This window comes from Crotalus tigris, unplaced genomic scaffold (assembly GCF_016545835.1).
Source record: "Crotalus tigris isolate CLP2741 ecotype Arizona unplaced genomic scaffold, ASM1654583v1 scf7180000017592.2434428, whole genome shotgun sequence".
NCBI classification, from domain to species: domain Eukaryota; kingdom Metazoa; phylum Chordata; class Lepidosauria; order Squamata; family Viperidae; genus Crotalus; species Crotalus tigris.
This window is the reverse complement of record NW_024096498.1, coordinates 1374470-1401753: the sequence shown is the minus strand read 5'-3', so window position 1 is coordinate 1401753 and position 27284 is coordinate 1374470. Positions and strand designations below refer to the sequence as shown.

Genomic DNA, 27284 nt, shown 5'->3' with positions numbered 1-27284 from the left:
GTTCATGTTCTGGCAATTACTCTAGTTTACAAACTAAAAATAATGAGTTCAATTTTGAATCACTTTTCTTAAATTTCAGGCATTGTTAAAAACACAAAAATATGAAATCACAGCTGCCAGTTCTTTAGCTGGTATTGGTCTCCGTACACATCAAATTGTTTCCTTAATACAATATTATCATAATTATTATTTCTAAATGAACATACAATTACTACTGTTTTTTTTTTAAAATTTGAAATGCTTCAGATTCATCCTGTCCCTGGCAAAAAGCTCTGTTATTTTCATTATAAATATTTTACTATGACTTAAATTACTCTGATAATATTTTACATATTAAATGAAAACTGACCTAAGAACATTGTAACATTGTTTGTTATTTTTGCAGTATTCATTTCAAGAACAAAACTTGCATGTGTGCTATACCCCAGAAGTTCTGCTAGTTTTGCCCTCAAAGGAAGAAGCTGTCGAAGAATGTCAGCATTTTCCTAGGAAAATACATTTGTTTTCAGTCATTAAATATAATATAAAAACATAAACTCAAGTATGTTACAAACGTAGTTGAAAACTGCATACTCAAATTTTGAATGCAACCAAACTTAATTCTCTTCTGAAATAACGGATTTTTAAAAAGTTTAAAGTTCCCTTTTATTTTGTAACAAAGAATTTATAAGGAATATTTGCACTATTTAGAAAAGATTTTCAGATCAAATGTCTGGATTGTATGCCAAAGGTTTCAGTTCCAATTCTGGCATCTCTAGAAAAAAGACAGCAGCAGGATAACACTGAACAAAATGACTTAACTTAATACAAAGCAAACCACTGCTTGCATGCATTATTCTGGAAATGGTATAAGTACATATACAACAAATAGAACATTTGATAAGTTTTCTGAAGAGAGAGGAAATGAATCAAATAAATTCAGTATGAAGTGGGTATTAATTAGTCTGGCTTGTCATTTAATTAATTATGTTACTCAGTTCCGGGAAATGTTATGATATCCTGGAATTTTAAGAATTATCAACATCAATTATCAACACATTAGAAATGTAAAATGACAATACCATAATTTTCTTGTGACATAACTGCTTTAACAATGTATCTTTTCCAAGCAAACCTATCCATCTATTTTACTCACTCATTGCTCAGCCTGTAATTAATAACTTGAATTTTATTCAACTACATTAAATCTTCTGAGAAATTTAGACTCAACATATCCAGAAAGAATCAAACTGGGAAGGCTAATATAAAATACATTCGACTGCTTATATGACAAATGTAATTAAATATATCAGTAGTAATGTTTATGAAATTTGGCTTCTGGAAATAAAATCACTCAATTACAGACAGAACTTTTGCAAAGATGAGAAAGCCATATTGGTATCTTTCATGCCCAAGAATACATATGACTATAGAATTTCTCAATCTGTAACACTTCTGTCAATTTTAAATATTTTCATATTTGTAATTAAATTAACAAAAGCTAACTGTTTTTCATAGACAGAATGGAAATAGCTGAAACTCACTATTGTGCTTCCACATTTTTATACTACACTGCTGTTTTATTTTTCATTGTATGATGTTTACCTGATATATATTTAAAATAATATATATCATGTAAACAAATATTTAATTTACAGAATTGCTAATATTTTCTACGTTGTATTTGTGGCAGATTGGCAAAGCAGAACTGAAAATAGGCAAAACTTGCTTGCATTATATTTTTTTCAAGCAAAGAAACATTTATCATTGTTTATAATGGGTGATAAGGCAAGAATTTTTTGTAGAGGACAGTGTACTGGAATAACTGACCCAGCAGAGAAACACGAAGGTTAGTGACTTCAAATCCAAGGACTCTTTCTTCTTATCTCCTCCTTCCTTTTTTGCTATTTCTCCAATAAAAGTTTTAGGCACCATTAAGCTACAATCTTCAAAAGCTGGTAAGAAATCAGGAAAAGTAATTTAAATTTCATTCTCCTGAGACGGGAGTTTCTCCCCAGTTTTGGAATGGCAATCCCGGTAATCAGATGTTTCCTAAAGTTTTCTCTCAGAGACCACAAAATTACAACCTTATAATTCATTTTGTGGCTGAGATGGGCTAAAATTAATTTAATAAACAAACAAATATTAATAAATTAAGTAAAAATTAACACAAACAATAGTATTATCCTAATTTGTTTCATCTTGATATTATAATTATTAAGACTGTTTGAACATGTAATTATATATGATGATGTATTTATCACAGGAAGTATATTATAGATTATTTTATATAATATTAAAATAGGACATAAATCTGGAACATTCAACTTAGAAAGCATATGCTTCTGAATTTAACACAGCCCTTCACATATCTAGCTTTGTTAGTACAGTCCTTATATTTTATTTTGACATATTATGAATGGGAGAAAATTTTCATACCTCTCTGCACCTGCTGTTAAAAGAAGCTTCCATTTTTCGTCTGGTATCTGGAATGCTGCACTTCTTCATAACAGGAAAATAGTGGGGATATTTTAAGGTAACTTTATACTTGTCAGCTTCAATCTTCTCTAAACTACTGATAAAATCATCAGGCAGGGCACCTGAGAAACATATTTCATTACAGGATTAATATGACACATTTTTTCAGGCATGTCTTTTAACAAATCATTTCATATGTTTAGTGGCCAATAGCTTTCTACAGACAAAAGGCATTTAAGGAACTTTACTACTGAAATATAAGTTAAAACTGCCTGTATATACAAATGAGTAAGCTATGATTTTATCAGTTAATTGTCCATATTAAAGTAATCATGCTTACTCTATTATTAACGAAGAGCAAAATTATAATATCTATTTAAATGCGTTGTTGTGATAACAATAGAAATTTAAGCAGGCATTTATTTTCTGGAGTCAGTAGAACCTTGTCGAGAACACAGGAACAAGTAGCCAAAACCTGTCAAAGCAATTAAGGTTGATCAGCGTATGAAACAATTTCAATATAGCATGAACACTTTCTGTACTGTAGTGTTTACTAATATGATGGTATTATTGAAATATAGACTTATCTCAAAAATAGCAAACAGAAATACTCACAAAGTTCATTTTGAGAAAATATCAAAAATGTGTTATCTTCATTGAGATTTTTGCTGAAATCTATACACAACTCACTCAGCTTCTGCTTGATTGTCTTGATTTCCTAAATTTCAATTCATATATAAAAAGCAAAATGTTACATTAAAGGTATCATTGTTCATTACTGAAGTTGTACAGAACATTCAAAACAAGGTATGCTTCTCAAGGTGTGCTGTCCCTAATGTTCTGCATGAACATGGAACAGTCTATGAAGAAACTGCCATGAGCTTCCTACGAGACACAAATGCCTTAATGTTTCAAAGAGAGATGCTTTCCTTATGCTAACATGCTTTGTGAACAAGCTCCTTCCATTGTTTTGCTTTCAAGGACATAGCCCAGCTTTATTCTTATTATTCTCTTCTCATTTTTGGCACACAGTTTAAAGCAGTGGTTCTCAACCTGTGGGTCGGAACCCCATTTGGGGTTGAACGACCATTTCACAGGGGTCGCCAAACAACGCAGTCCGCCATTTTTTTCCCTTTTCCTTAGCTGTGCTACTCCCTTTTATTCTATTGGCTTTTGAAAGCCAATAGAATAGACTCTCTTGAATAGTCTAATTCTATTGGCTTTCAAAAGCCAATAGGAATTGTCCAGGCTGTCTCTGCCCTGCTGAGCCCACCAAAAGTCCCATTCTGCAAATGGTGCTGCACCAGTTGAGTAGTCCTCGACTTACAACCGGCTGAGTAGTCCTCGACTTACGATCAGTTGGGGGATCGCGGCATTAAAAAGGTTGAGAACCACTGGTTTAAAGAGAACAAGAATAAGGAAACTACTATCTTTTAAGCACTTTTCTGAACTATGGTACCATAGCTGGATAAGGCAGATAAAAAAATATGATAAACTTCTTTATTAAAGTATACAAAAAATTCCCAGTATTCATTTAATACATAAATACATTATTTCCTTTTATACATTTATTTCCTTTTATATATTCTAAGTGCATCATTTTGTCATAAGTCAATGTGGTGTGCTTTCAGCTAAAAGAAACACATTTAAAATAACTATTTCTTAATTTATCCATACTTTCATATATTTAAGATAACAGATTACATACAGTACAGTTTAAAGCAAGGAGCAAACCTCTGGTCATCTAACATATTTTACCATCTCATCGAGGCAGAAATTGGAAAGGCTGGAAATTATGACTCTCAGCCTAGAGAGACTACTATACAAAGACACCTACATAGGTTTGATACCTATTCCCTATGATCTTATGGAGGGAGAGAGTTAGTTAGTTAGATGATTGATTGATAGATAGATAGATAGATAGATAGATAGACAGACAGATTGATTTTGGGAAGAGATTTGCAAAAAGAAGACTTGTTCATTAATGGATGCTGTTCCATGAATGGATGAACAGACCTTAATATCACCCAATACCCATTGGTATTTTTAAAATTATTTTGGTAGGTTTTCTTGAATATGTATGTAGAAAGTTGTCAATAACGCAAGAAAGTAATTAGCTAATGAAAAAAATTAGTATCATGTTTAACACTACAGAATTAGGATATTTTAAATCCCCAATTAGTCATAAATCTCTTGTTAAGGGAGCCAGTTAATTAGTTTTAGCTTAATGAATATTGCATAACTATTCTTTAAATCTACACCATTGAGTCTTCAGTTAATGTCTGCTGTTGGTTGTACATATATTTAAAGGAAATTATTGCTATGCACTGCTCAATTAAACTAAGAAATATGAAATAAATATGGAAATATAATAATCCCACCCAATAAGATATGTAAATATCAGTGTCTACCTGGCAAAACATTCTTACCATACCTTCAAAGTCTTTTATGAGATGCAAACAGTTTAGAAAGATTAAATTCAGAAGAATATAACACAAAAGAATGGAAGTACAGTTAGACCATAAAATTATATCACTTGAAATAGTCTTAACTGCTTTTATTCTACAGAATTTGCATTCTTAGAGTAAGTAGGAAACCAAGGGGACTTTTGTATAGGATTTCAATGTGTTATTTGTAAGACTTATTAAAGTTGAAATTAATATACACATACTTTTGGGCAAATGTAATTTTTCCCTTTTAAAAAGTATTGAATTATGCTACACTTACATTCTGGACTTCTGCAGGAAGGTGAAGCCCATTCCTTTCCCCCATTTTTATTGACTTCTCTAAGAATCTTTTAGCTTCTGGTCTTAAAGTCTCAGGGTTACACTTTTGCTGAAATGTAAAGAAATAATAACATTTAATATATTCAAAGTTCAGTATTAATACATGAGTTATATTTCTACATAAAACATGAAATATTTCACCTGGTATCAGAAGAATAGTTTGAATTTTTCTACTCAGTGATGAATGCCTGTTCAATAGCAAAAAAGTTAGTTTTGGCAGAACAGATTCCTTATCTTCCGAATTCCTCTTATTTCCTAAAGTGGATTAGGAGCGTCTTTTCCCAAAAAAATAATATGGGGTATAAAGCTGGTGTCAAACAGCTTCAATTGTATACTAATAACAGCCTCATAAACTTCAAGACTATATGTATAGATTACAGCTAGAAACCAAGAATAAGCTTGCCTTAAATCACCTACGGTAGTAATTTGTGCCAGAAGCAAGACTGGAAAAGGAGCTGATCTGTCTCTTATTTGAAATAGTGAACTAATTAATCCAGCTAGCCATTTCCTATTGGTACAAACATCTTAATTTTTGCCCATCACAAATATGCACGGAATTGGTGCCAGGTGAGAAACTTTAGCTAATACAGAACTCCTATTTATCAATTAATATTCTTTCAGAAGTATGCTTAATACCAAAATAATGTAAACAAACATTAAAAGCAAGAAAACATTACATAATATATAAGACAGTATATTACGAAGATAGACTTTTTTAAAAAAAAACAGATTTGTTTCAATTAATTTTCCATTTACAGATATTACAAGAAACTATTGTCAGCTGAGGAGTAACAACAAACCACTTTAACTCAGGATGCTGTAAGGTGACTCAGAATACAGAAGATTTATGCTTTTAAAAATATCCCATCCTTGTTTTGTTTAAACCAGTACCCACCATCCTTCCACATTCATTTAAATTCAAAATTTGCCATTAAGATTTTACTTGACATGTCTCACAATATAGGCCAGCTGTAACACATCAAATTAGCAGCATGTCGGGCCGTAGTGGAGGCCGTCCGGGTTACCTGCATCAGCGAAGCCTCTACTTCCTGGAACGGCGTCCGACCGGCCCGACATCCAGCTGATTGGCGCGCATGCGCAGGAGCCGATCCGACGCTCAGATGGTACTGCCGGAGCCGCACATGCGCAAAAGACACTCCAAACAGCATAACGCATGCGCAGTTGGTGGAATCGACGGAACTTGCGCAATCCCTGTGTGAGGATACTAGACTGAGGCCGCTTTCACTAATTAAAGCTGTTAGGCTGCCGAAGCATCGGGAAGCGGCCGAAGCGTCGGGAAGCGTTAGGAGGCGGTAGCTACAGGTCATGTTAATCGGATGCATTACCATATAGGGGTGTTGGGTGGTCCGGAAGAGGGTGGTGGCGCATGGGTGGTAGCATGAGTGTGGGCTAGGCGGGGTCTTTGTAAACTGTATAAAGAAGCCATGAGTGCAATGGTTGTCAGTGCTGACTTTAATTCATTACTTTACAAAAATAAATTGGAAGTTCTTCGTTCCTGACGTGGTGAGTTTGACTCAGTTGATTGGGTGTCAAGACGAGGCAACACAGCATCTTTGGGAAGAGATTGTCATCTAGCTAGATTTTCATCTAGGTTTAGTTGAAATGCCCTTTCTTCTACCTCCTGAGGAATTATATGTCCAAAATCTGAACATATATTTTTTTTATTGAATTTTTTTCAAAAATTTTACAAATAAACATCCACCCCCCCCTCCCAAACCACCCCACCCTCCCCCCCCCGACTTCCCAGAACTGAATATAGGATTATTTAACAAATTTTAAAAAATAACGTATACAATTTATAAGATAATTAATAATAATAATAATAATAATAATAATAATATATATAATAATAATATACGTAAAAAAAAGGGAAAAAGAAAAAAGGAAAAAAGAAAAGAGAGAGAGAAAGAAAAAAGAAAGAGGTAGGCGAAAAATAAAACATATATAGAAAAGTATATAACTAATAATACAGAAGAAAAAAGAAAGGAAGAAAAAAAAAAACAATCATTACAAGTTATAAAAAGGCTAAATAATATTTTTCCATATCTAAATTATGTTGTATAAAATTTATCCATTTTTCCCATACCGCAAAAAATTTCTCTTGAGATTGCTCCTTTAAAAAAGCCGAAATCTTTGCCATTTCTGCCAAATACGAAACTTTATAAAACCACTCTTGTAAAATAGGCAAGGATTCCTTCTTCCAATATTGTCCTATTAACAGCCTAGCGGCTGTAATCAAATTTAGCATCAATATAACCTCCCTAGCATCACAATCAGTAACAATACCTAATAAAAATAATTGCGGAGTAAATTTTACCCTCCTTCTAAAAATTCTCTGAATATTCCACCATATCTTAATCCAAAAAGCTTTTATATGCTTACACATCCACCAGATATGATAATAAGTAGCATCCAAGTGTCCACATCTCCAGCATTTCGGCTGTAAATTAGAGTACATAATGGACATTTTCTTAGGATCAAGGTGCCATCTATAAAACATCTTATAAAAATCAAAATCTGAACATATTGATATGTGCATAATAATAATAATGGAGCAAACTTTCTCCCAAGATGGCTGCTGAACTATAAGAATTTTTCTTTTTCCTTCCAAAGATCTGCTGATTTTGCTGCCAAAGCTGGTTCTTTGGCAGTGTTGTTCCCTGGATTTGAACGGGAGCACTTAGGAAAGACCCAAGACGGCTTTCAGTTGGCTGCGGACCCACCTGGGAAGGGGAGCCTTGAAGATTCCAGTTCCCCATGGGAGTGGTTGGAAAATCATTGGTCATCCATCTTCTTCTCAACAGTTCATTTTCTTAAGTATTTCTGGGTTTTAATTTCACTTTTGAATCTTTTGATTCACTTTGCTTTTTATCTTTAAAAGTTGACTGGCTGGCTGAATGCTGATTTATTTTAACTTCTATCTGATTTTTTCTCCTTTGATTTGTTATTTTGAATAATTTTTGCTTTTCTGTAAGGAAACATGGTGGTTCTAGGATAGTGAAAGTGCTTTCATTTGATTTACATCTAATAGTGGACTTTCACCACAGGGTTTTTGCATTTTATTAATTTGCAAAATATTTGGAACTTATTTTTTAATTTTTTCTTTTAGTTTTGGATTGAAATATCCAGAAAATATCTTCCCTACTTCTTTATTTATTTCTTCAGTTAGCTTCAGCATTCTTTGTTCCTGGCTAAGTTACACAGAGCAACAATGTATCAGATTACAGACAAGCAAATGTGGCTGATATTTGAAAAAAAAAATTGGCAACATGCAATATTTAGTTGAAAGCTTTTTTAAAAAGTTTGATGCCATGATAATGGCTGTGGAAAATATTCAGATGCATGTAGCTCTGCATAAATTAGATTCATAAAAGGAATGTTTTGAAATCAGCAGATCTGTTGGAAAGAAATATGGACTGTATAGACTTAGAACTGAGTTAATTGCATACCTCCTTGAAATTCAAGTTTGCATTCTTTCACAATAGCAGAAACCTCGTTGAGAAGTGATAAATTGGTTTTCCTTAGGAGGATTGAAGAAGATTGGGGAATGGATTTATCACACTTAACTGGAAATCAATTTCATCTGGACTTTGTTGGGAAGATAAACCAACTTTGGAGATCAAATTTATTATATTTAACCAGAAAATAATTGATAAGGGATAGTATTAAGACACAAACGTGGATATTTAATCCAGGACAAATTACTGTTAACTTTGGGGATGATTTGGGATAGATAAGATACTGTGGTAAATTTTCTACGAGTTGATCACAATAATGGTTTTTAACAGAGAGAGGGCTCTGAAACTTTATTTTTGCCTTTTTATTATTATTGTTCTTGTTAACTATTTTGTCATTAATATATTATTCAGATGATAGGTTAATAATTTGCAAATAGATTTAGTAATTTAAAAATTTGGGGGGACTGTTTCGCAAGGGATAGGAAACTAATATTGTAGTAATGTATTAAACAGTATTCAACTAAGGGGGATAGTATATGTATATGTGTTAAGTTTTTTCTTTTTTATGCACTTTTTAGTGTCTTTTTTAATTTTTGGAGCTTTGTATTTTACCTTTTTTGAATAAAATTAAAATAGAACAAAAAATAATGGAGCAATATAGGTAAGAGTAATCATGATATGACGGTTAAAAATACTGCTAGAAGCATCATGTATAATATATTATTCTCTCTGCCAATTCTAAAAAGTTTTCAGATTTCTGTCTGAAGGGTAAAAGGCTGAGCCTTTAATTCACTCAATACAGGCAAAAGTAATCTAACCAAATGTATCCTGGTAAGGACAAAAACATTCTTGTCAAAGGAATATAAAATGACCAATCACTTCATTCTTACTGTATCAGTGAAGAGGGAAAATACATGCTAAACATTTGCAGTTCACAAGGGCAGAACTCTCATTAATGTTTGTATTTTAATCATAGCAACGAGTAACAAACATTCATAGCCATTAAAGGCAAGCTCATCTTTAACAAATTCATTCATCTTTGTACCTTAGATCAGATCATTCTGACATATCATGAAAAGATTAACATGACTGCATGTATTTTGCGACACCCTTGTTGAGTAAGACAATTTAGAGCAAGAAGAGGAACCATTTCTTCTATGGGTTAGTAAACAAACTATGGTTTAATTTTTTTTATTCAGCATGATGTATGAACTCAAAGCCTTGGTTGGGGTAGACAAAGGCAGAATATTGTTTGCCTCAGCAGAGAAATACTGCATTCTTTTCCTTCTAATAATGGATTTGGGAATAAAATTGGTTGGAGGGTAGAGTTAAACTATTTCCAACCATAACAGATCAGGAGTGTTGTTTCTCTGCAGCTTTGAAGGTAGGAGGGAGATTTCTTTTCAACTATCAACCCTGTAAAGCTTAATGAACATCAAGACTATCAGGCTACCTTCAACAAATGTTTATAAACACACCCTGGTTTTGGAACTGCTTCTCTATACCTAATTATGCTCTTCTTTATACAATGATGCTTTTTATGTGCACTTTTGACATCTGAAATTCACCCCCATTTGAGAAAGTGTTTCCATCCAATATATATTTAGGGTTATTCTGTGGCCATATTAACAGCATCAAATGTTGCAATTTCTCAGTGAATGTGCTTTTTGGACATGATGTGATGGAACAGTTCAGAATATGGAAGGACTGATTCAGAAGATGTGTGCTAAGCAAAGTTATATCCAGGTCTTCCTCAGTTTATGAACTCTTGCCTATTTCTTGGATTGTACTATTACATAACCCTTTAGAATATATCCCTGGATAGAATATAACCCTATAGCTTTGCTGGCTGAGGAATTCTGGGAGTTGAAGTCCACAAGTCTTAAAGTTGCCAAGGTTGAGAACCCCTGCTATAGAATATAACCCTGGATACAATATATCTTTAATTTTTGTGTGGTGCATTAAGGCTTAAAGTGATGGGCAAATGAACCCACTGAATCATTCCAAAAATACGGACAAATATTGGTAGAAGGTGATATGTAAAAAGACTTTTCACCATTCCTTTCTGTCCCTTATAACCTCAAGGTTTTTTTTTAATCTTTTGAGACAAGTTCAGAAATGGAATGCATTGTGGCAGAGAATCACATGAACTGAGTGGAGGCATTTTCTTTGAGCAGAACCTTCATTCAACAAAGAGAGGCTGAATTCATTAGCTGTACAGGCCAAGCCGGATGCTTCTTTTCTGTTCATCAGCAAAAATGGAATCAAATTGCAGGGCAACACCTCTAGGCAACTGAGTGTCTTCTATTGAAAATCATCAATTTTAGAGACAGGCTTCCTGATGGAGCATTGTTTATTCATATAAAAGGGAAAAACAATGCTCCAATGAACAGCAAAGGAATGTGCCATAGAAGTAATTCAGCTGTCATCAAGACTTGAAGAAGCCATTTAATTGGCGGTCCTTTTATGTACAAAAACAATCATACAATAATCGTCAGACAAGTAACCAAAGAAGAATATATTCTATGGAAAGTGTGAGACATGGAATAAAGGTTTTATATTAGTGAAGATCATTAGGTAGTTTTACAAATTTAGTTTAAAGATAAATTGAAACAAAAAAGTATGATTCTTGTTGGCTTATTAATTACAACTGTTTCCTCAGTGTACAGATGCAGGTGAAAGTATTAATATCCATCCACCTTTCCCTCCCCCCAAATCCCAATTTCCTGTTAAATAAAACTGAAACTGATATAAGGTAGTGACATCCACTATTCTTATTCCAGTGTCCATAGAGCAGATACTTTGCTTTTGATGTATGACTTCATATATTCTTGTAAATAATAAAACAAATGAAAATGGTATGCCTTAGAAAATAAAATCATTATTGGATTTAGTGATCTCTCAAGCAGGCTGTTTTCTTTAATTAGTATCATAGATATTTTCAATCTCATAATAAGTCACTGATTATGGATAAAAATAATGAGGCATTTTGGGTCATTATGTGCAGTATAGTGAATATGGACAACAAAAAGAAAAGCAGAAAATTTTCTGAGGAGGAAAGTAAGAAAATAATAACCAAGCATTGTAAGGATCAAGACTACAAAACTATTTCCATAGAAGTTCGTATTCCTAAAGCACAACTGCTAATATCAAAAAGTTTAAAGTCCACAAGACCATAGCCAACCTCCCTAGACATGGCCACAAGTGGAAAGCTGACCCCAGACTGAACAGAAGGATGGTTTGAATGGTATAGAAAGAACCAATCAAATTTTTGAAAGAGATTCTGTCTGACATTCAAAGATCAAGATACAACAATATCAAGTTGCACCATCCATCATCTCACTAAAAGAGGCCTCCATGAAAGAAGACCAAGGAAGATTCCACTTCTAAAAGGCAGACATAAAAAAAGCCAGTCTGGAGTTTGCTAAAATGAATGTTGACAAGTCACATTTTCTAGGAGAATGCCCTCTGGAAAGATGAAAACAAATTACAGCTTTTTGCTAAGTCACAGCAGCTATAAGTTCACAGAAGAAAAAGCGATGCTATTAAAGAAAAGAACACCATTGTTTACTGGGTACTTTGAATTTGCTAGAGTACAAAGAAATCAGGAAATCATTAGGACATTCTGGAGCGAAATACAATGCCCACTGTTAGAAAATTCAGTTGCAAGTCAGCTGTATAATCACCCAAAACATATATCTAAGAGAACTCAAGAATGAGACTGTAATCTATACATTGTAAAGAATGGGACTGCATCTGTAAATGAGACTGCATGGTTTGTATAAGGTTTCCTGATTTATTCTCAGTTTGATTTCCACTTACATGTTTAAATCATAGAACTATAAGCAAAGAATCGGGCCATTAAGCGCTTTTGTCCATTTAGGTATTGGCCACCAGTGCAGAGTTTTCAGTATAAATTGTACACTTTATAAACTCCCAGCTTCACTTTCTAGGCATAGCCTGACAAGAATGAAAGAACCACCATATACTAATGCCCAAATTACCCCGACCAAGTGATCCAGAAGAATATCACAGATGTTAATGCTGCAATCCAGAAGGATTAGCACAGATGTGCTTTCTTTATCCAGTTTCATCAACAATTCACCCATCAACTAAAGTTGTTTCAGAATCATAATCTGGTTGAAACAGAGGAGTGAAATAGAGGAAATCAGTACAGGTAATCCTTGAGTTACAACAGCAATTGGGACTAGATTAAGTGATGAGGTCGTAAAGCATAATTCTATATGACCACATCACATAGTGAGGGCAATCCTGGCAGTCCCAGTTGCTTTCATAACCCCAGGACTACATGGGTTATTGGGGGAAAAGCTGGGGTCCCAGCTAAAGAGCATGGGGGAATGAGTGGTGTGGGCAGGTGCCTACAACTGTAGACAGGCCAGCAGGGGTTGCAGGCCAATGCTATGGCATGCAGGGTGCCAGCAAGGACCATGGGTAGGGAAGGGAGTGCAGATGCACACACACTAAGAATAGATAGAAGGTGCTATGCAGTACACAAAAATCCTGGGATCCTGTACTCCGTAGTATGGCTCCTTGGTAGAAAAAGCAGCAAGATAAACTTTTGGCAAAGACTTGTGACTTTCCCTATCAGCTTTCCCAGTCTTTGCTTGTGAGAAGCCAAAGGGAAGGTCACCAATGACACATACGTGACTGTGGGACGCTGCACTATCGGAACTGTGAGCCAATTGCCATGCGGCTGAATTGCATTCATGTGACTGCAGGATTGCTGCAATGACTGCAACTTCATTGACCAATCAGAAGTACCTCTTGTTCAGCACAATCATAACTTTGAATAGCAAAAGCAATAGCACTTATACACCACTTCATAGTGCTTTACAGCATACTCTAAATGGTTTACAGAGTCAGCATATTGCTGTTTGGTAATAGTAAGAACTGTTGGTGGATTTCTTTGCTGGTTTTATTGCCCCCAACAATCTGGGTCCTCATTTTACCGACCTCGGAAGGATGAAAGGCTAAGTCAATCTTGATCTGGTCAGGATCAAACTCCTCGCAGTGGGCAGAGTTCTAACCACTGCACTACCATGGCCTTTGAATGGTTGCTGAATGAGTGCCATATCTCAAGGACTACTTGCATCACTTAAATCCATTTGGAATTGTCAGGGCATGTTCTTAATGATTTCTCCCAGAAATGTAATGTTTGCAACTGGCCTACAATTGCACAAATTTTCCAATTTGAGATACATCTTTAGGCAACTTGGGAGTATATCTCTTCTGTAAGGAAGCAATGATTAGTTTCTTTAACTCTGCAGCTTGTGCCAGGAGGGGCAAAGGTTGAAAAAATAGGCGACGATGCTAATTTATTCATATGCGCACATTCTTGAACTGTATAAGCTGGAAAGGATCCAAAATTCCAGGACAAGTGATTGCTGAAGTTACATCCCAATGATGGCGTCTAAATCAAGGCAAATCTAATCAATTATGTTCATAATGGATGATATAAATTGTTGAAAGCATGCCATCAACTGTTCTGGCTCTCTCTACTAAATATGTTGAAAAAGATATTGCATATTATGGGAGATCAATACCAGTTTGTTCCAGGCAGCACAATGGAGACAGAGAAGTGTTCCTAACTGCCTCCTCTGTCATAGAATAGAAATTTAAATGGGCATTGACATAACTCCCACATTCTATATAATCTGATCCATCCATTTGTTTTACCTCATTCAACTAGAACAAGTAGGATTACTATAATTTGGCTTTATAAAGGTACTCTTTAGAAGCAGTTGTAGCCACATTCCACAAGTTAACCAGGCATGAGCACTAACACAATGTAGGAAGCATCTATTTCCACTAACTTATTCACATCTACCAGACATTTAGATTGGACATTTAAGTATACAATTTTCCACCCCTGAAGTCTGAAGACATTGATATGAACTGTCAGTCTAAAACTGACTAGAGAATGATTTGGCAAAATGACAAGCACATACAAGGTTTTCCATCTTATGCAAACAAAAAAGCAGTGTTCCCAGCTATCTCAGACCTGCAGTTCTTTAAATCCCAGCCCTAGGTGATGCAATCTTAAGTAAATTGACTTTGTTGGAAGCAAACAGTGAAAGGTCTGATAGTGAAAAAAAAAAAACATTTTTCCACAGGAAAAAAACAGACTGACAGATGCATTTTCCTTTTCCCTCACTGTCTGCTTGGGCTTAGCAGTGGTGGTCATCTCAATTTCTATTCACAAGGAAGGTTCCTGATGTGGCTGCATACTGGCTGGCCACCACCATCAGGCGAAGAGGAACAAATTTTTGCCTTAGCAGAAATGATATATATACTGCTCACAGAAAAGCAAATTTCTCTGTTATAGGTGTATACCAACCAATACAATATATTCCTAAGCATCAACATAAAGGATCAGATTGGGAAGCAAACTGAATCTGGGCAGTAAGCTATCTGATTTTATTGTAAAGAGTACAAAAAAGTAGCCCAGCTCAGCATGATATGATGTTTGTGGCTGCAGGTTGAAATGACATCTCTGCACTTTAAAAGGGCTGCATGGAAACAACCAAGGTGGCTGCTGCCAGCTCAAATGGTGCCTCCCTGACTTTCCCAAAGTTGTGCAGGAAAAAAGGAACTATCCAGCTGGGAAAGATATATAGAAGAGTCTGACTAGCCAAACCCCGCTTCTCCTGTATCCCCTGTCAGTATTTCCAGATGGCTGTTTGACCACATGCAGCCTTGAATTCTTCTGTGATGTGACTCTTCTGTAGTCAGACAGTTTGACTCATTTGCCTAACCTGAGAACTAGAGTTAAAGGCAGAGCTAAGCATGGGGGAAGCGTGGGCAAACAGAAAGACAACTAAGGAAGGTTCTGACAGCAGAAATAAAGCCAACTATTACCAGACAGCAAGGCTTATCAGGATCAAGTATCTAAGAAAGCGGAAGAGAAACACCTGCTTGACGTCTTTCTCCATAACGGCTATCCCAAAAACTTCGTATTCCAACACACAGCACCCAAACCACAACATACCACCCAGCCAATCACCACACAAAAACTAACCTTCCCATACACAAAAGGAGTGTCGGAAATGACAGCCAGAATTCTCCAATCCCTAGGAATAGCAATAGTCCATAAACCCACAGTCATACTCTGCCAGGAATTATCCAGATCCAAAGAGAGGATATAGAAGGATGAAAGAAACAATGTAATCTACAAAATCAACTATAACCATTGCAACCAATTCTAAGTGGGAAAAACATCATGCCAATTAAAAACTAGGATCCATGAACACCGGCTGGCAGTCAAATGCCACGATCCGAAATCCTTAATCTCTACCCACACTGACCCCAAACAACACCAGTTCAATTGGAGTAAATCCCAAATCTTTAATTTCTACCCACATCGACCCCAAACACCAGCTCAATTGAAGTAACACAAAAATCATTGCCCACGCTACCACCCACCACGCTCATGAGTTCATTGAAGCCTGGCACTCCAATTCCATCAACAGACACATTAACCTACAACCAGCCTATGAACCCCTCAGAATCCAAATCAACTGCACAGCCAACCAGAGACAGCACCGACCTTCAACTAGCCCACGCAAGCCCACCTCCCACCAGCAATTTACCTCCCACTCTCATTGATGACTCACTCCCGACTCATCATAAGACCCTCACTTGACACACCCACACCTTATAAATAGAAGAACACTGACATTCCCTAAACTCCGCTGAAGATGTTACCTAGCCTGGTAATGAAATGTTCAGAAACCAACCCACAAACTCGGAGAACGAAGCTCCACCCTCACAATCAAGTATTTCAGCCACAAAGACAAGAGCCACAGGAAGCAACCGCAAGTCTGCCTGAAATGCTGCTTGGGAGCTCAGATACTAAGGAACGGCCCTGCTCGTTGCTCCTCTTGGATCTTTAGAACAACCCTGCATGCAGCCTGAAGGCAGCTAGCTCTGTAACAAGAAACCCTGTGGCAAACATGATTATGCCAACTTCCAAAGTGGGCAAAAAGCGGGCAAATAATTCAAGGATAGCCAAACTGGCAAACTCCACCTGAAAGACCAAACCTGTGAGGTAATCCAGACAAGAAGCACAATGAATATTAGCTCCATCTCAAGGTTACTTTAATAGAACCTTGTAAGTCTGAAAGTATAGGTACAAGCAGTCCTCGACTTACAACAGTTCATTTAGAGACCCTTCAAAGTTACAACAGCACTGAAAAAGTGACTCATGACCATTTTTCACACTTATGACCATTGTGGCATCCCCATGGTCATGTGATAAAAATTCAGGTGCTTGGCAACTACTTATATTTATGACAGTTGCAGTATCTCAGGAGCTCGTAATCACCTTGTACAATCTTCTGAAAGCAAAGTCAATGGGGAAACCAGATTCACTTAACAACCATATTACTAACTTAACAATGGCAGTGATTCACCTAACAACTGTGGCAAGAAATGTTGCAAAATGGGGCAAAACCCACTTAACAAATGTCTCATAACAGAAATTTTGAGCTCAATTGTGGTCATAAATTGAGGACTACCTGTATTTCTGCCCTTCTTTCTTTTTTACTCTCTGAAAAACTAGGGGGTGTCCCTTCTGAAATGCTTCCCGTGCCCCATCTGCGTCTGTGCGCTGAGGGACCCTTTGCATGACGGCGGTGTAGGCTGCAACTCTTCCTGCTGTCTCCCAAAGTCATTCCTACATACCACTGTAGGATGCTGTTAAGTCAACTCAGCCTATCTAGAATAAACTGAACCCCACAAGGAACAATGGGATAAAGGGGGCTAGAGTCTTGTATCAGGTACATACTCAAACACAATAAAGTGCTAAAAAAGCCTTCACCCAATCTTTCTGTATGTCACCTATAATGGCCAAAAGAACTCATTCAAAATAGTATTAAGAAATCCAATCTACTTTAGAAGAATCCATAATTTTCCAGAAATTACATTGATAGCTTTGGAGGGTTTTTAATGTGACTGCTTCTGATGAGTGTATTTGAGTATATTTTTCATCAATTCTGTTAACAATTTTACCCAGTTTTGCAGTGGCTTTTTTTAGGAATGCTAGCCCTAGCTAAGTCACTTATGACATACACACCCCTTCATTTTGTTACCAAAAACTAACTAAACAAACTAATGGAGACCAGAACCATTAACAATTTTGTTGGACATATGTGAGTTCCTGAATTATAGACTGTGTACTATAAAAATCAAATCTAGGAGCACTGTTCTTAAAGTTCATAAAACTCTCAGCCTGTTTTATGAACTTTAAGAATGTACCTATGCAGCTACTATATAGTTTTATGTGGATTTTTCACCTAATACTTATGTTTTTCAACTTGGTAACTTCCCTAGGTATTTAATAATATTACTGTAGTGCCTCTTCTGTCATTTTTAAAGAGATAGCAATTGACAAAGATGATGAAAGCACTGACTATTTAAATTGCAATGCTTTTCATTATAAAAAGTTCTGCAAATATCCAGTAATCTTTATTTCTATTTACCTGTAAATGGACAATCCTTTGGAACACATCCTTTCTCATGCTCATCTCAACATCAAAGTGAGAAAGCTTTTTATCAGCTTCGGTACTTGCTGCACGGACATCTTTATCAGGGGATACGTGTTGTGGGAAATCCAATATGCTTCTTTCCACTATCAGAAGAAGGAAACAAAAACTTTCAAAGAAAATTTAACAGATAATATAGACTGATTTACTTTAAGTATTTGAAAGGAGAGACTTTCTCATTACAAATATATCATTTAAAGTTTTTAAGCTATGGTTACTAAGACATCTATTAAATAAACACCAAGTGACAAAATTAGTGGATCAGAGAAATGCTGTGGATATAATTTACTTGGACTTCAGTAAGGCATTTGATAAAGTAGACCACAACCTACTACTCGATAAGATAGAAAAATGCAGGTTAGATAGCATCACCACCAGATGGATCCGTAGCTGGCTGACCGGCCGTACTCAGCGTATGGTCCTCAATGGAACTGCATCTACATGGAAGGAAGTGTGTAGTGGGGTGCCCCAGGGCTCTGTTCTACGCCCAGTGCTCTTCAACATCTTCATCAACGATTTGGATGAGGGGATAGATGGGGAACTCATCAAATTTGCGGATGACACCAAGCTGGCAGGAATAGCCAACATTCCAGAAGATAGGCTTAAGATACAGGAGGACCTGGACAGACTTGAACATTGGGCGCTATCTAACAAAATGAAATTCAGTGGTGAAAAAAGTAAGGTTCTACATTTGGGCAAGAAAAACCAAATGTACAGGTACAGTATGGGGGTACCTTGCTCAATAGTAGCAACTGTGATAGGGATCATACAAAATAATTAGCATTTAATATATCTAATTTAAAATCAGTAATGGTAGAGTAGAGAAATGGTGGAAAACTAGTATACTTCCACCTAATGAACTACAATTCCCAGCATCTCTCCTCACTGGCTTTGCTGCCTAGGTTTAGGGTATGTTTAGGGTTGAGCAGCTTCTAGAGCACAATAGTCTCCCATCTTTGGAAGACAATTTTTCAAAATGTTAAATCATTTTTTAACATTTTTGGTATATTTTTTACTGAATAACCTCATTCAGAAGTGTGAGAAAGGGAAAATATCTACCTGCAGGGAGTTATTTCCAATTACTTTATATGAAGTAGATAATGAAAATAATGAAATTCAATGGTGAAAAAAGTAAGGTTCTACATTTGGGCAAGAAAAACCAAATGCACAGGTATAGTATAGGGGGTACCTTGCTCAGTAGTAGCAACTGTGAGAGAGATCTTGGGGTCCTAGAGGACAATCACTTAAATATGAGCCAACAGTGTGCTGCAGCTGCCAAAAAAGTCAATACAGTGCTAGGCTGCATTAACAGAGGGATAGAATCAAGATCACTTAAAAAGTGTTAATAGCACTTTACAATGCCTTGGTAAGGCCACACATGGAATACTGCATCCAGTTTTGGTCACCACGATGTAAAAAAGATGTTGAGACTCTAGAAAGAGTACAGAGAAGAGCAACAAATATGATCAGAGGACTGCAGGCTAAAACATATAAGGAACGGTTGCTGGAATTGGGTATGTCGACTCTAGTCTAATGAACAGAATGACGATGGGTGACATGATAGCAGTGTTCCAATATCTCAGGGGCTGCCACATAGAAGAGAGAGTCAAGCTATTCTCCAAAGCACCTGAAGGGCAAGACAAGAAGTAACGGATGGAAACTAACCAAAGAGAGATGCAACCTAGAACTAAGGAGAAATTTTCTGACAGTTAGAACAATTAATCAGTGGAACAACCTGCCTCCAGAAGCTGTGAATGCTCCAACACAGGAAGTATTTAAGAAGAGACTGGACAGCCATTTATTTATGAGACTTATATACCGCTTTAAGTGCAAGCACTCTCTAAGCGGTGTAAATGGTATAGGGTTTCCTGCCTAAGCAGGGGTTTGGATTAGAAGATGACCTCCAAGGTCCCTTCCAACTTTATTATTCTTGTTGTTGTTGTAACACTAAAATATAAATATCTATTTTATCTGTCCCCTACCTTCATCCAAATGTTCTCAGCACTGCCTATTGAACTTTTTTTTTTTTTTAAACTTTAACAACCTTGTGAGGCAAGGTGAAACAGAGTGACTTTAGACTTCTAGGCAGATTTTCAAGGCTGATCAGTTTTAAAAAATGCCAAAAAAACCTACAAAGAAATCACATCATTGTTTGGTTCTATATGTGATCAGACCAATGTTTTGTCATAAGTACTTTTACTGCAAAATTACATTACACAATCTTTTCTTCTGTCTGAGATTTTAATTTTCTTCTGATGAAGGCAATTAAGACTGATTCCAGTTATCAGTCTAACTATACTGATTATTATACATACCTGAATATTCCATTTCTAAATCTGCTAGCGCCTGCACGGTATTCTCATAAGTGATTACTTGCATATCAAGTATGCCAACACTGTCATAAACTTGCTTTGCTTTCTTGATAAGTTCTTCAGTTCTTGTTCTAATCTGCTCTGGTGAGAGATCCCATTTCAGGAAATTTCGGTCAGCTCCACTGTAAGAAGACACCTTGAAAAATGATGTAATCTCTGTTCCTAATGTCATTTTGAGTAAAATCCTTGGGCTTCTAGCTCTGCAATTTAAAATAAAAGGATAAAACAAAAAAAATTAATACTGCAAGAAACTCAATTACAAAAGCCTAAAGATGAAACCAGAGATAACAGATGTAACTGTCCATTAAGGGAGATGAAAGATCATGGTGTTTTATGGATAATTATTCTGCTAAGAAATTATATTCAAGATAAAAAAGGAAAATACGTATTCAGACAATATATCCAGAAGAAACAAAAAAAATCAATTTGAGGAACTAAAGTATGAAAAAAAAGAGAATAATTGAGTTCACAAATGCTTTTATTAGCTACTATTTTTTGACTAGGACAGATAGGTTTACACAATCTGCTAAGTCTTGGGCATCCTTCTTGCTCTTATCAAAATAATGAAAGCAATGTTGTGATGCAAACTCAACTATTCAACTGGTTTCCTGTGGGACCACTCTTTCTCTGCAAACCCAGCTTCTGTTGGCTGGAAAAGAAATCAAAATCCCAGCTTCTGCAATCACTTTTTATTTTAATGAGTTGTGAAATGGTCAACCTAGAGACTGCAAAGCTTTGAAATTACATTAATTTTTAATGCATATAATAGAACATTTCATCAAAAAACCCACATTCTTCTACAGCTTGACAGCAAGAAATTTCCTTCTCTGTGGCTGCTGTCATCCTGAATTTCTTAGCAACACTTTATCCAACAGCGGCATGTCACCTATGCAAATTATCATGATCACTAGGTGGCAGCCAAGCGATACAATAACCTTTAGCTCTTTTCTGCCATCTAGTGACTAAAAAAGGCTACTTGTTGATTTATATATAACAAAGCATTAACGCTGATTAGCTCATTCCTGATTTAATTCCAATTATGAACATGCAATTAAAAGTACTTATTGCTACTATTCTATCACTGGTGTAGTTGGGAATTCCCTTCCCAGTGGCTGCTGCTCAGAAGAGTCTTGGGTTCTTGCTTCCTTTCCCCACAATGTGTCCTTAGGGATGTTTACAGCTTCTACTTCACTCTCTATGGCTAACCCCCCTTCTCAAATTCCTAAGAGTACTTTTTCCACTTGCTGCATCATGGCTGCACAAGCCATTAAATGGCAATCAATTTAAAAAAATCTTAAATTTTGCTGCCATCTAATGGCTATTAGAATGAACATACATCCAACTAACCTATCATTCAAGGATTTTTTTTTTAAAGGGACAACAGGGCAGCATAGAATCCATTCCACATGTGCATTAAGAATGTGCTGTGGGGACAGAATGATTTAGAGTGAGATTATTTCCTCGCAGGTCTACAATGGAGTGGGAGCATAAAAATGTAGCTGTGTGGACATAGCCATAGACACGTTTTCTGTAGGACAGAATGGTAATTGACATGGCAAATGGTCTACATTTCATTCTTTTTTTTCTTAAGAAGCATTCTTTGTTAAACAAAACAAAATACAGCCTATTGGGCAAGACCTCAAAATGGTTTGCTATGTGCCCCATCCATCAGGCTCCCAGATTCTCTAAATAGGTGCGAGAAGTCACCTTTCAAAAAGGGGAACCCAACATAATGTATTTAAGATGGGAATAAAAAAGAATAATGGAAGCCAGGGGAAGATCTTAGATAAATATATCATATGAAGCAAGTCTGAATTCAACAACAAGCCTATTGATAGACAGCATGATAAACCATGATTGGTTTCTTCTCCAAAACAACCAGCTGGCTTTATACAATAACTTCCCTATAAAACAGTTAACAAATCACAATTGCTGGTTAGCATGAAAGTTTATGGTAAAACCAAACACATCACATTAGGATTAGTTTATAATGTGAACCAGATTATTTGTGGGTATGAAATTATGGAACTGAAATCCTGCTGCAGGCTAGTCTCTTAATATTGTGGCTGGGGAGCTATTTGATAAAAACAGAGAGCTTTTTAAAATACTATATTCTGCTATTTAAAAAAGTCTTTTCTTTCTCTTCATTGTATTCTTGATCTCTTGTTCTGTCTCAACATACTAAGTCGAAATACTTTACAAACTCTTTTCAGAATTTTCCTTGAAGTGGCCCTTATTTGAGATGAAGAAAAAGTGCCCAGATATTTCATAGGGGGCACTTCTTTTTTCTTTATCCAGAGTATAAAATTCTTCTTCTAATTGCAAGACAAAAAAACATCATCTGAACAAAGTGTGCAATAAGGGTGGAATGCCAGGGAATATTTCCCTATCTGCTAACCATTAGAAGACCACACCAAACAAATACAGTCATGGTTGGAATTCTGACAACATCAGAGAAACATAATACTGCTAAGCTTTATTCTTGTCTTCAAAAGAAATGCTGGAGTCCTGGCATGCCTAAGACACAAATGAATTTTTTTCCTACATTCACTACATCCCACATAACATAACAGACCAAAGGCATTTAAAGCTAAATTCTCTGGCATAAATTCCTCAAGCTGACATAGCTTGAACTCAGCCTTCAAAGGCAAACATAAGAAGAATCTTCTTTCTGTCCAACGTCCATTAATCAGGCAAAGAATCCTCCTGAGATTTTCATTAACAGTATAAATGAAAACTGAAGGTGCTCTCAAGAGGCTCTATGAGCATACATCATGGTAAGCAGAATTTGTTCAAACAAGGATGCTAAACTATAAACCCTCTATTTTCAAACCATAGTGCCTTAATGTATTGTGAGATTGCACTTCATATAAAAAGCTTGTATCCATTTATCAGCTCAAAAGTAAGTATGAGAAGTAAACAAGTACATGCAGTTAGATAAATGATTATTGGCTTTAATTCTGTATCATTTGCAAATAAAGCTACACACTAAATAATGGAACTGTTTCTATAATTAAGCTTAAATATCATTACTCTTCTGCTTACTTTAAAAGATCCAGCTAAATGTTTCTATGTGAACGCATTTAACATTAGGAACAATAGAACTTATTTCTATCTCTGTTATTTTCCAGCGGTAACCAACAATATGGATTAGTAATAGTTTTTAAGATATAATGGTAATATTACTTTCCAGACACTAAGCAGTACAAAATCCATTGATCTGGGAATGGAGTGTTCCAGAGAAGAATGGAATGTTCCCGTTTAGTCATGGCATGTCACATCTCCTCTCAGACTACATCTTTCCATAGGAGGTTGAGCAATTTTCATAAATAAGTCCTCAAACCAGAAGCAGGTGTTAAAATAGCACAGTCCAAAAGCAAGTTCAGCATGAACTGGACAAAAATAGAATGTTCCTGGGTTTTCCACAACATTTTATTCTATGTATGTGTTCCATTTTATAGTGGCATTATATTGTTAATGTGTTTTGCAGAAATAAAATGTCAATCAAGGATCAAACTCAAAGATTTTCTGATTTTATATGTTTTCCTATAATATACTCATCACAGATATTTATCAGACATTCAGGCTTTTGGCTATCAACAATTTGCTGCTGGATATTAAGCAGATATATAAATGTAGATGAATCTAAGCTTGGTAAAAATTATGCTAACGTTTTACCAACATTATCTGTGAAGGTGGCAAAACTGATAAATTCTGTCTGGGCTCTGAAGCTAAGCTGGGTCAATACCTGAATGGGAGTCATTCAAAAAAATACTTTGCAGGAATAACTTCCCTCAAGAAGTCCAGTTGGCATCCATTATAGGGTCATTCCAATTGGCCATCAAAATCAAACTTTTCTATTGGGCCTTTGAAGTTTACTTACTGCTAATATCTATCATTTTTATTTTATTGCTTTACTTTTGTATTTTGGTTTCATCTATTTATAAACAATTGTGAGTTGATCTGATTCAGTGGTACACAAATATTGATCAAGTGCCATTAAATTGGTGTTGACTCTCAGTGACCCTACAGATTTTCTCCAGGAATATCTGTCCCCAGTCTGGTACTGTAAATTTCCCCATAGTACACCCTTCACTGCTGCAATTCAGTCCATGTACTTGCTTCTGATAGTTCTCTTTTTGTCTTTTTTCATCCTTTCCAGCATTACAAACTTCTCCAAAGAGCTAGATATTTTTGTAACATGTCTGAAATATTTGACCCTGGTAATTTGTACCTCGATTGAATTGTTCATTATTCATTTGTTTGTTTTCTTGGCTATCCATAGAATTCTTAGGAGTCTTCACCAACACCAAGTATCAAAAGCATCAATATTCCTTCGATCCTACTTCTTCAACACACAACCTTCACTCCCTAGAGTGTCATATAAAATATCATTGTCTGCATGATTCTCATCTTCATGAGCATAGATATATCCTAGCATCTAGGTATCTTGCAAAGCCTTCATTGCTACTCCAGCAAATACTAGCCTGCAGTGTATCTTCTGACTGCTGGTTCTTTTACTGATGATAGTTGATCCTAAAAGACAGAAGCTATTTACTTCTTCAATATCTTCAACACCTTCAATATCTAATGAAGATGTATCTGTTGTAATAGAGTAATAGAGCTGGAAGGGACCTTGGAGGTCTTCTAGTCTAGCCCCTCACTCAAGCAGGAGAACCTATACCATCTCAGACAGGTGACTGTCCAGTATCTTCTTAAAAATGTCCAATGATGAAAACTCACGATTTCTGAAGGCAAGCTGTTCCACTGGTTAATTGTCCTCACTGTTAGGAACTTTCTCCCTTAATTCCAGGTTGCTTCTGTCTTTGATCAGTTTCCAACCATTGTTTCTTGTCTATATATGTACATACATACATATAAATTTTAAAATGTAATAAATAAATATAAATTTTTCACTGTGCCCCTTGACTTTTATTACTAGAGTCTACAAATCCTGTGCCTTTTCAACAGAATAGTGTTATGATCATAGCACAGGTTATTTGATGTTTCTACCATTTTCCAATCCAGCTTTCCTCAATATATATTCTACATATAGGTTAAATAATGTACAAATATAAGCATCAAATATGGAAGGCAAACAACAGTCCTGAAGAAGACACTTTTTATATAGAGGAGTAACTCTGAGCAGCATATAACAAACTACTTATATTATGGCCAAGAAATTACATGAATGCATGCACGAAGACAGGAGATTTCCAGCAAAAATCAATCTGAGATATTTATTTTACTTTTTATCAGCATGCACATGGATTCTTGAAATAAAATAGGATTTTGCTTGGTTTCCCATCCTAAATAAGACAGAATATTAAGTTTGGATCTGGCTTATTGTATTGAGGAATCCAACCAATATCCAAAACAACAAGTACCTTCATTTCAATTAAAATTTAAAATCTTAAATTTATATGCACACAGAAAAGCAGCTGGGGTATATATACCCATTATTTAATCTTTCTTACCTTTACCATTGCCTTAATGATATACCTCTTATAATTATCAATAATGTATTCTTTGGGTAGAATTGCAGTTATTAAAATGAATGTCCTGCCAAAGTTTATTTTTTTGTTTCAAATGTTACCTATTCTAAAGAATGAATGTAATTTAGATGAATGGCAAAAAGGTATTAATAAATTTGTTTGGGCAGGGAAAAAACCAAGGGTGAAACTTAAAATAATGCAAGATTTTCGTGAGAGAGGTGGACTCAAGGTACCAAATATGAAATTGTATTATGATGCTGTAGTATTGACATTGATTAGCGACTGGGTGAATTTAACAAATACAGAAATACTTCATTTGGAAGGCTGGGACCTACTTTTTGGATGGCATGCCTATTTAATATTTAATAAAAAAGTGGATTGGGTTTTTAAGTCTCATATTATAAGAATTTCTTTGCTAAGAGTGTGGAGAAAGTACTATAAAAGTGACTTCAAAATACCATTATGGGCTATACCTCGGCATGCCATAGAAGGCATAAGGAAAGGGGTTAATATGGATATGGTCTCTTATGCACAGCTACTTAGATGGGATGGCCAAGACTGGCAGTTAAAATCTTTGGAAGAATTAACACATGAAAATTTAACCTATTCATGGTTCCAATATAGACAAATAGTGGATAGATGGAAGATGGATTGTAAAATGGGCTGGCTCAGAGAAGATGAAATTCTTCTAAAACAAGTAAGAGATCAAAGGCCAACCCACATTAAGAGAGTTTATGGGGTCTTAGTGGAATTGGATTCAGAACCTGAACTAGTTAAAGATTGTATGATTAAATGGGCACAGAATATTGGTGAAACGATTTCAATGGATACTTGGGAACTTATTTGGATAAGAAATGTTAAATTCACACAAGCGCAAAATTTAAGAGAGAATTTTTATAAGATGTTTTATAGATGGCACCTTGATCCAAAGAAAATGTCCATTATGTACCCTAACCTACAGCCGAAATGCTGGAGATGTGGACATTTGGATGCTACCTATTACCATATTTGGTGGACGTGTAAGCATATAAAAGCTTTTTGGATTAAGATATGGTGGAATATTCAAAGAATTTTTAAAAGGAGGGTAAAATTTACTCCGCAATTATTTTTATTAGGTATTGTTATTGATTGT

General features: G+C 35.7%; 1 protein-coding gene across 5 annotated transcripts in view; it reads right to left on the bottom strand.

The window, feature by feature from the left end:
• Positions 1-27284, bottom strand: part of NLN (neurolysin) — a 40481-nt gene that overhangs the window by 11447 nt on the left and 1750 nt on the right. For 3 of the 5 annotated variants that reach the window (XM_039364983.1, XM_039365009.1, XM_039364991.1), the window contains exons 2-7: positions 20601-20857; positions 18223-18371; positions 5185-5292; positions 3073-3175; positions 2419-2579; positions 350-485 (exon numbers count right to left, since the gene is read on the bottom strand). In XM_039364983.1, coding sequence (XP_039220917.1) covers positions 350-485; positions 2419-2579; positions 3073-3175; positions 5185-5292; positions 18223-18371; positions 20601-20857 — 914 coding nt within the window. Of the gene's footprint in view, positions 1-349; positions 486-2418; positions 2580-3072; positions 3176-5184; positions 5293-6268; positions 6456-18222; positions 18372-20600; positions 20858-25400; positions 25445-27284 lie in introns of those variants that run through there. The other 2 variants (XM_039365000.1, XM_039365015.1) reach the window with 2 other exon arrangements.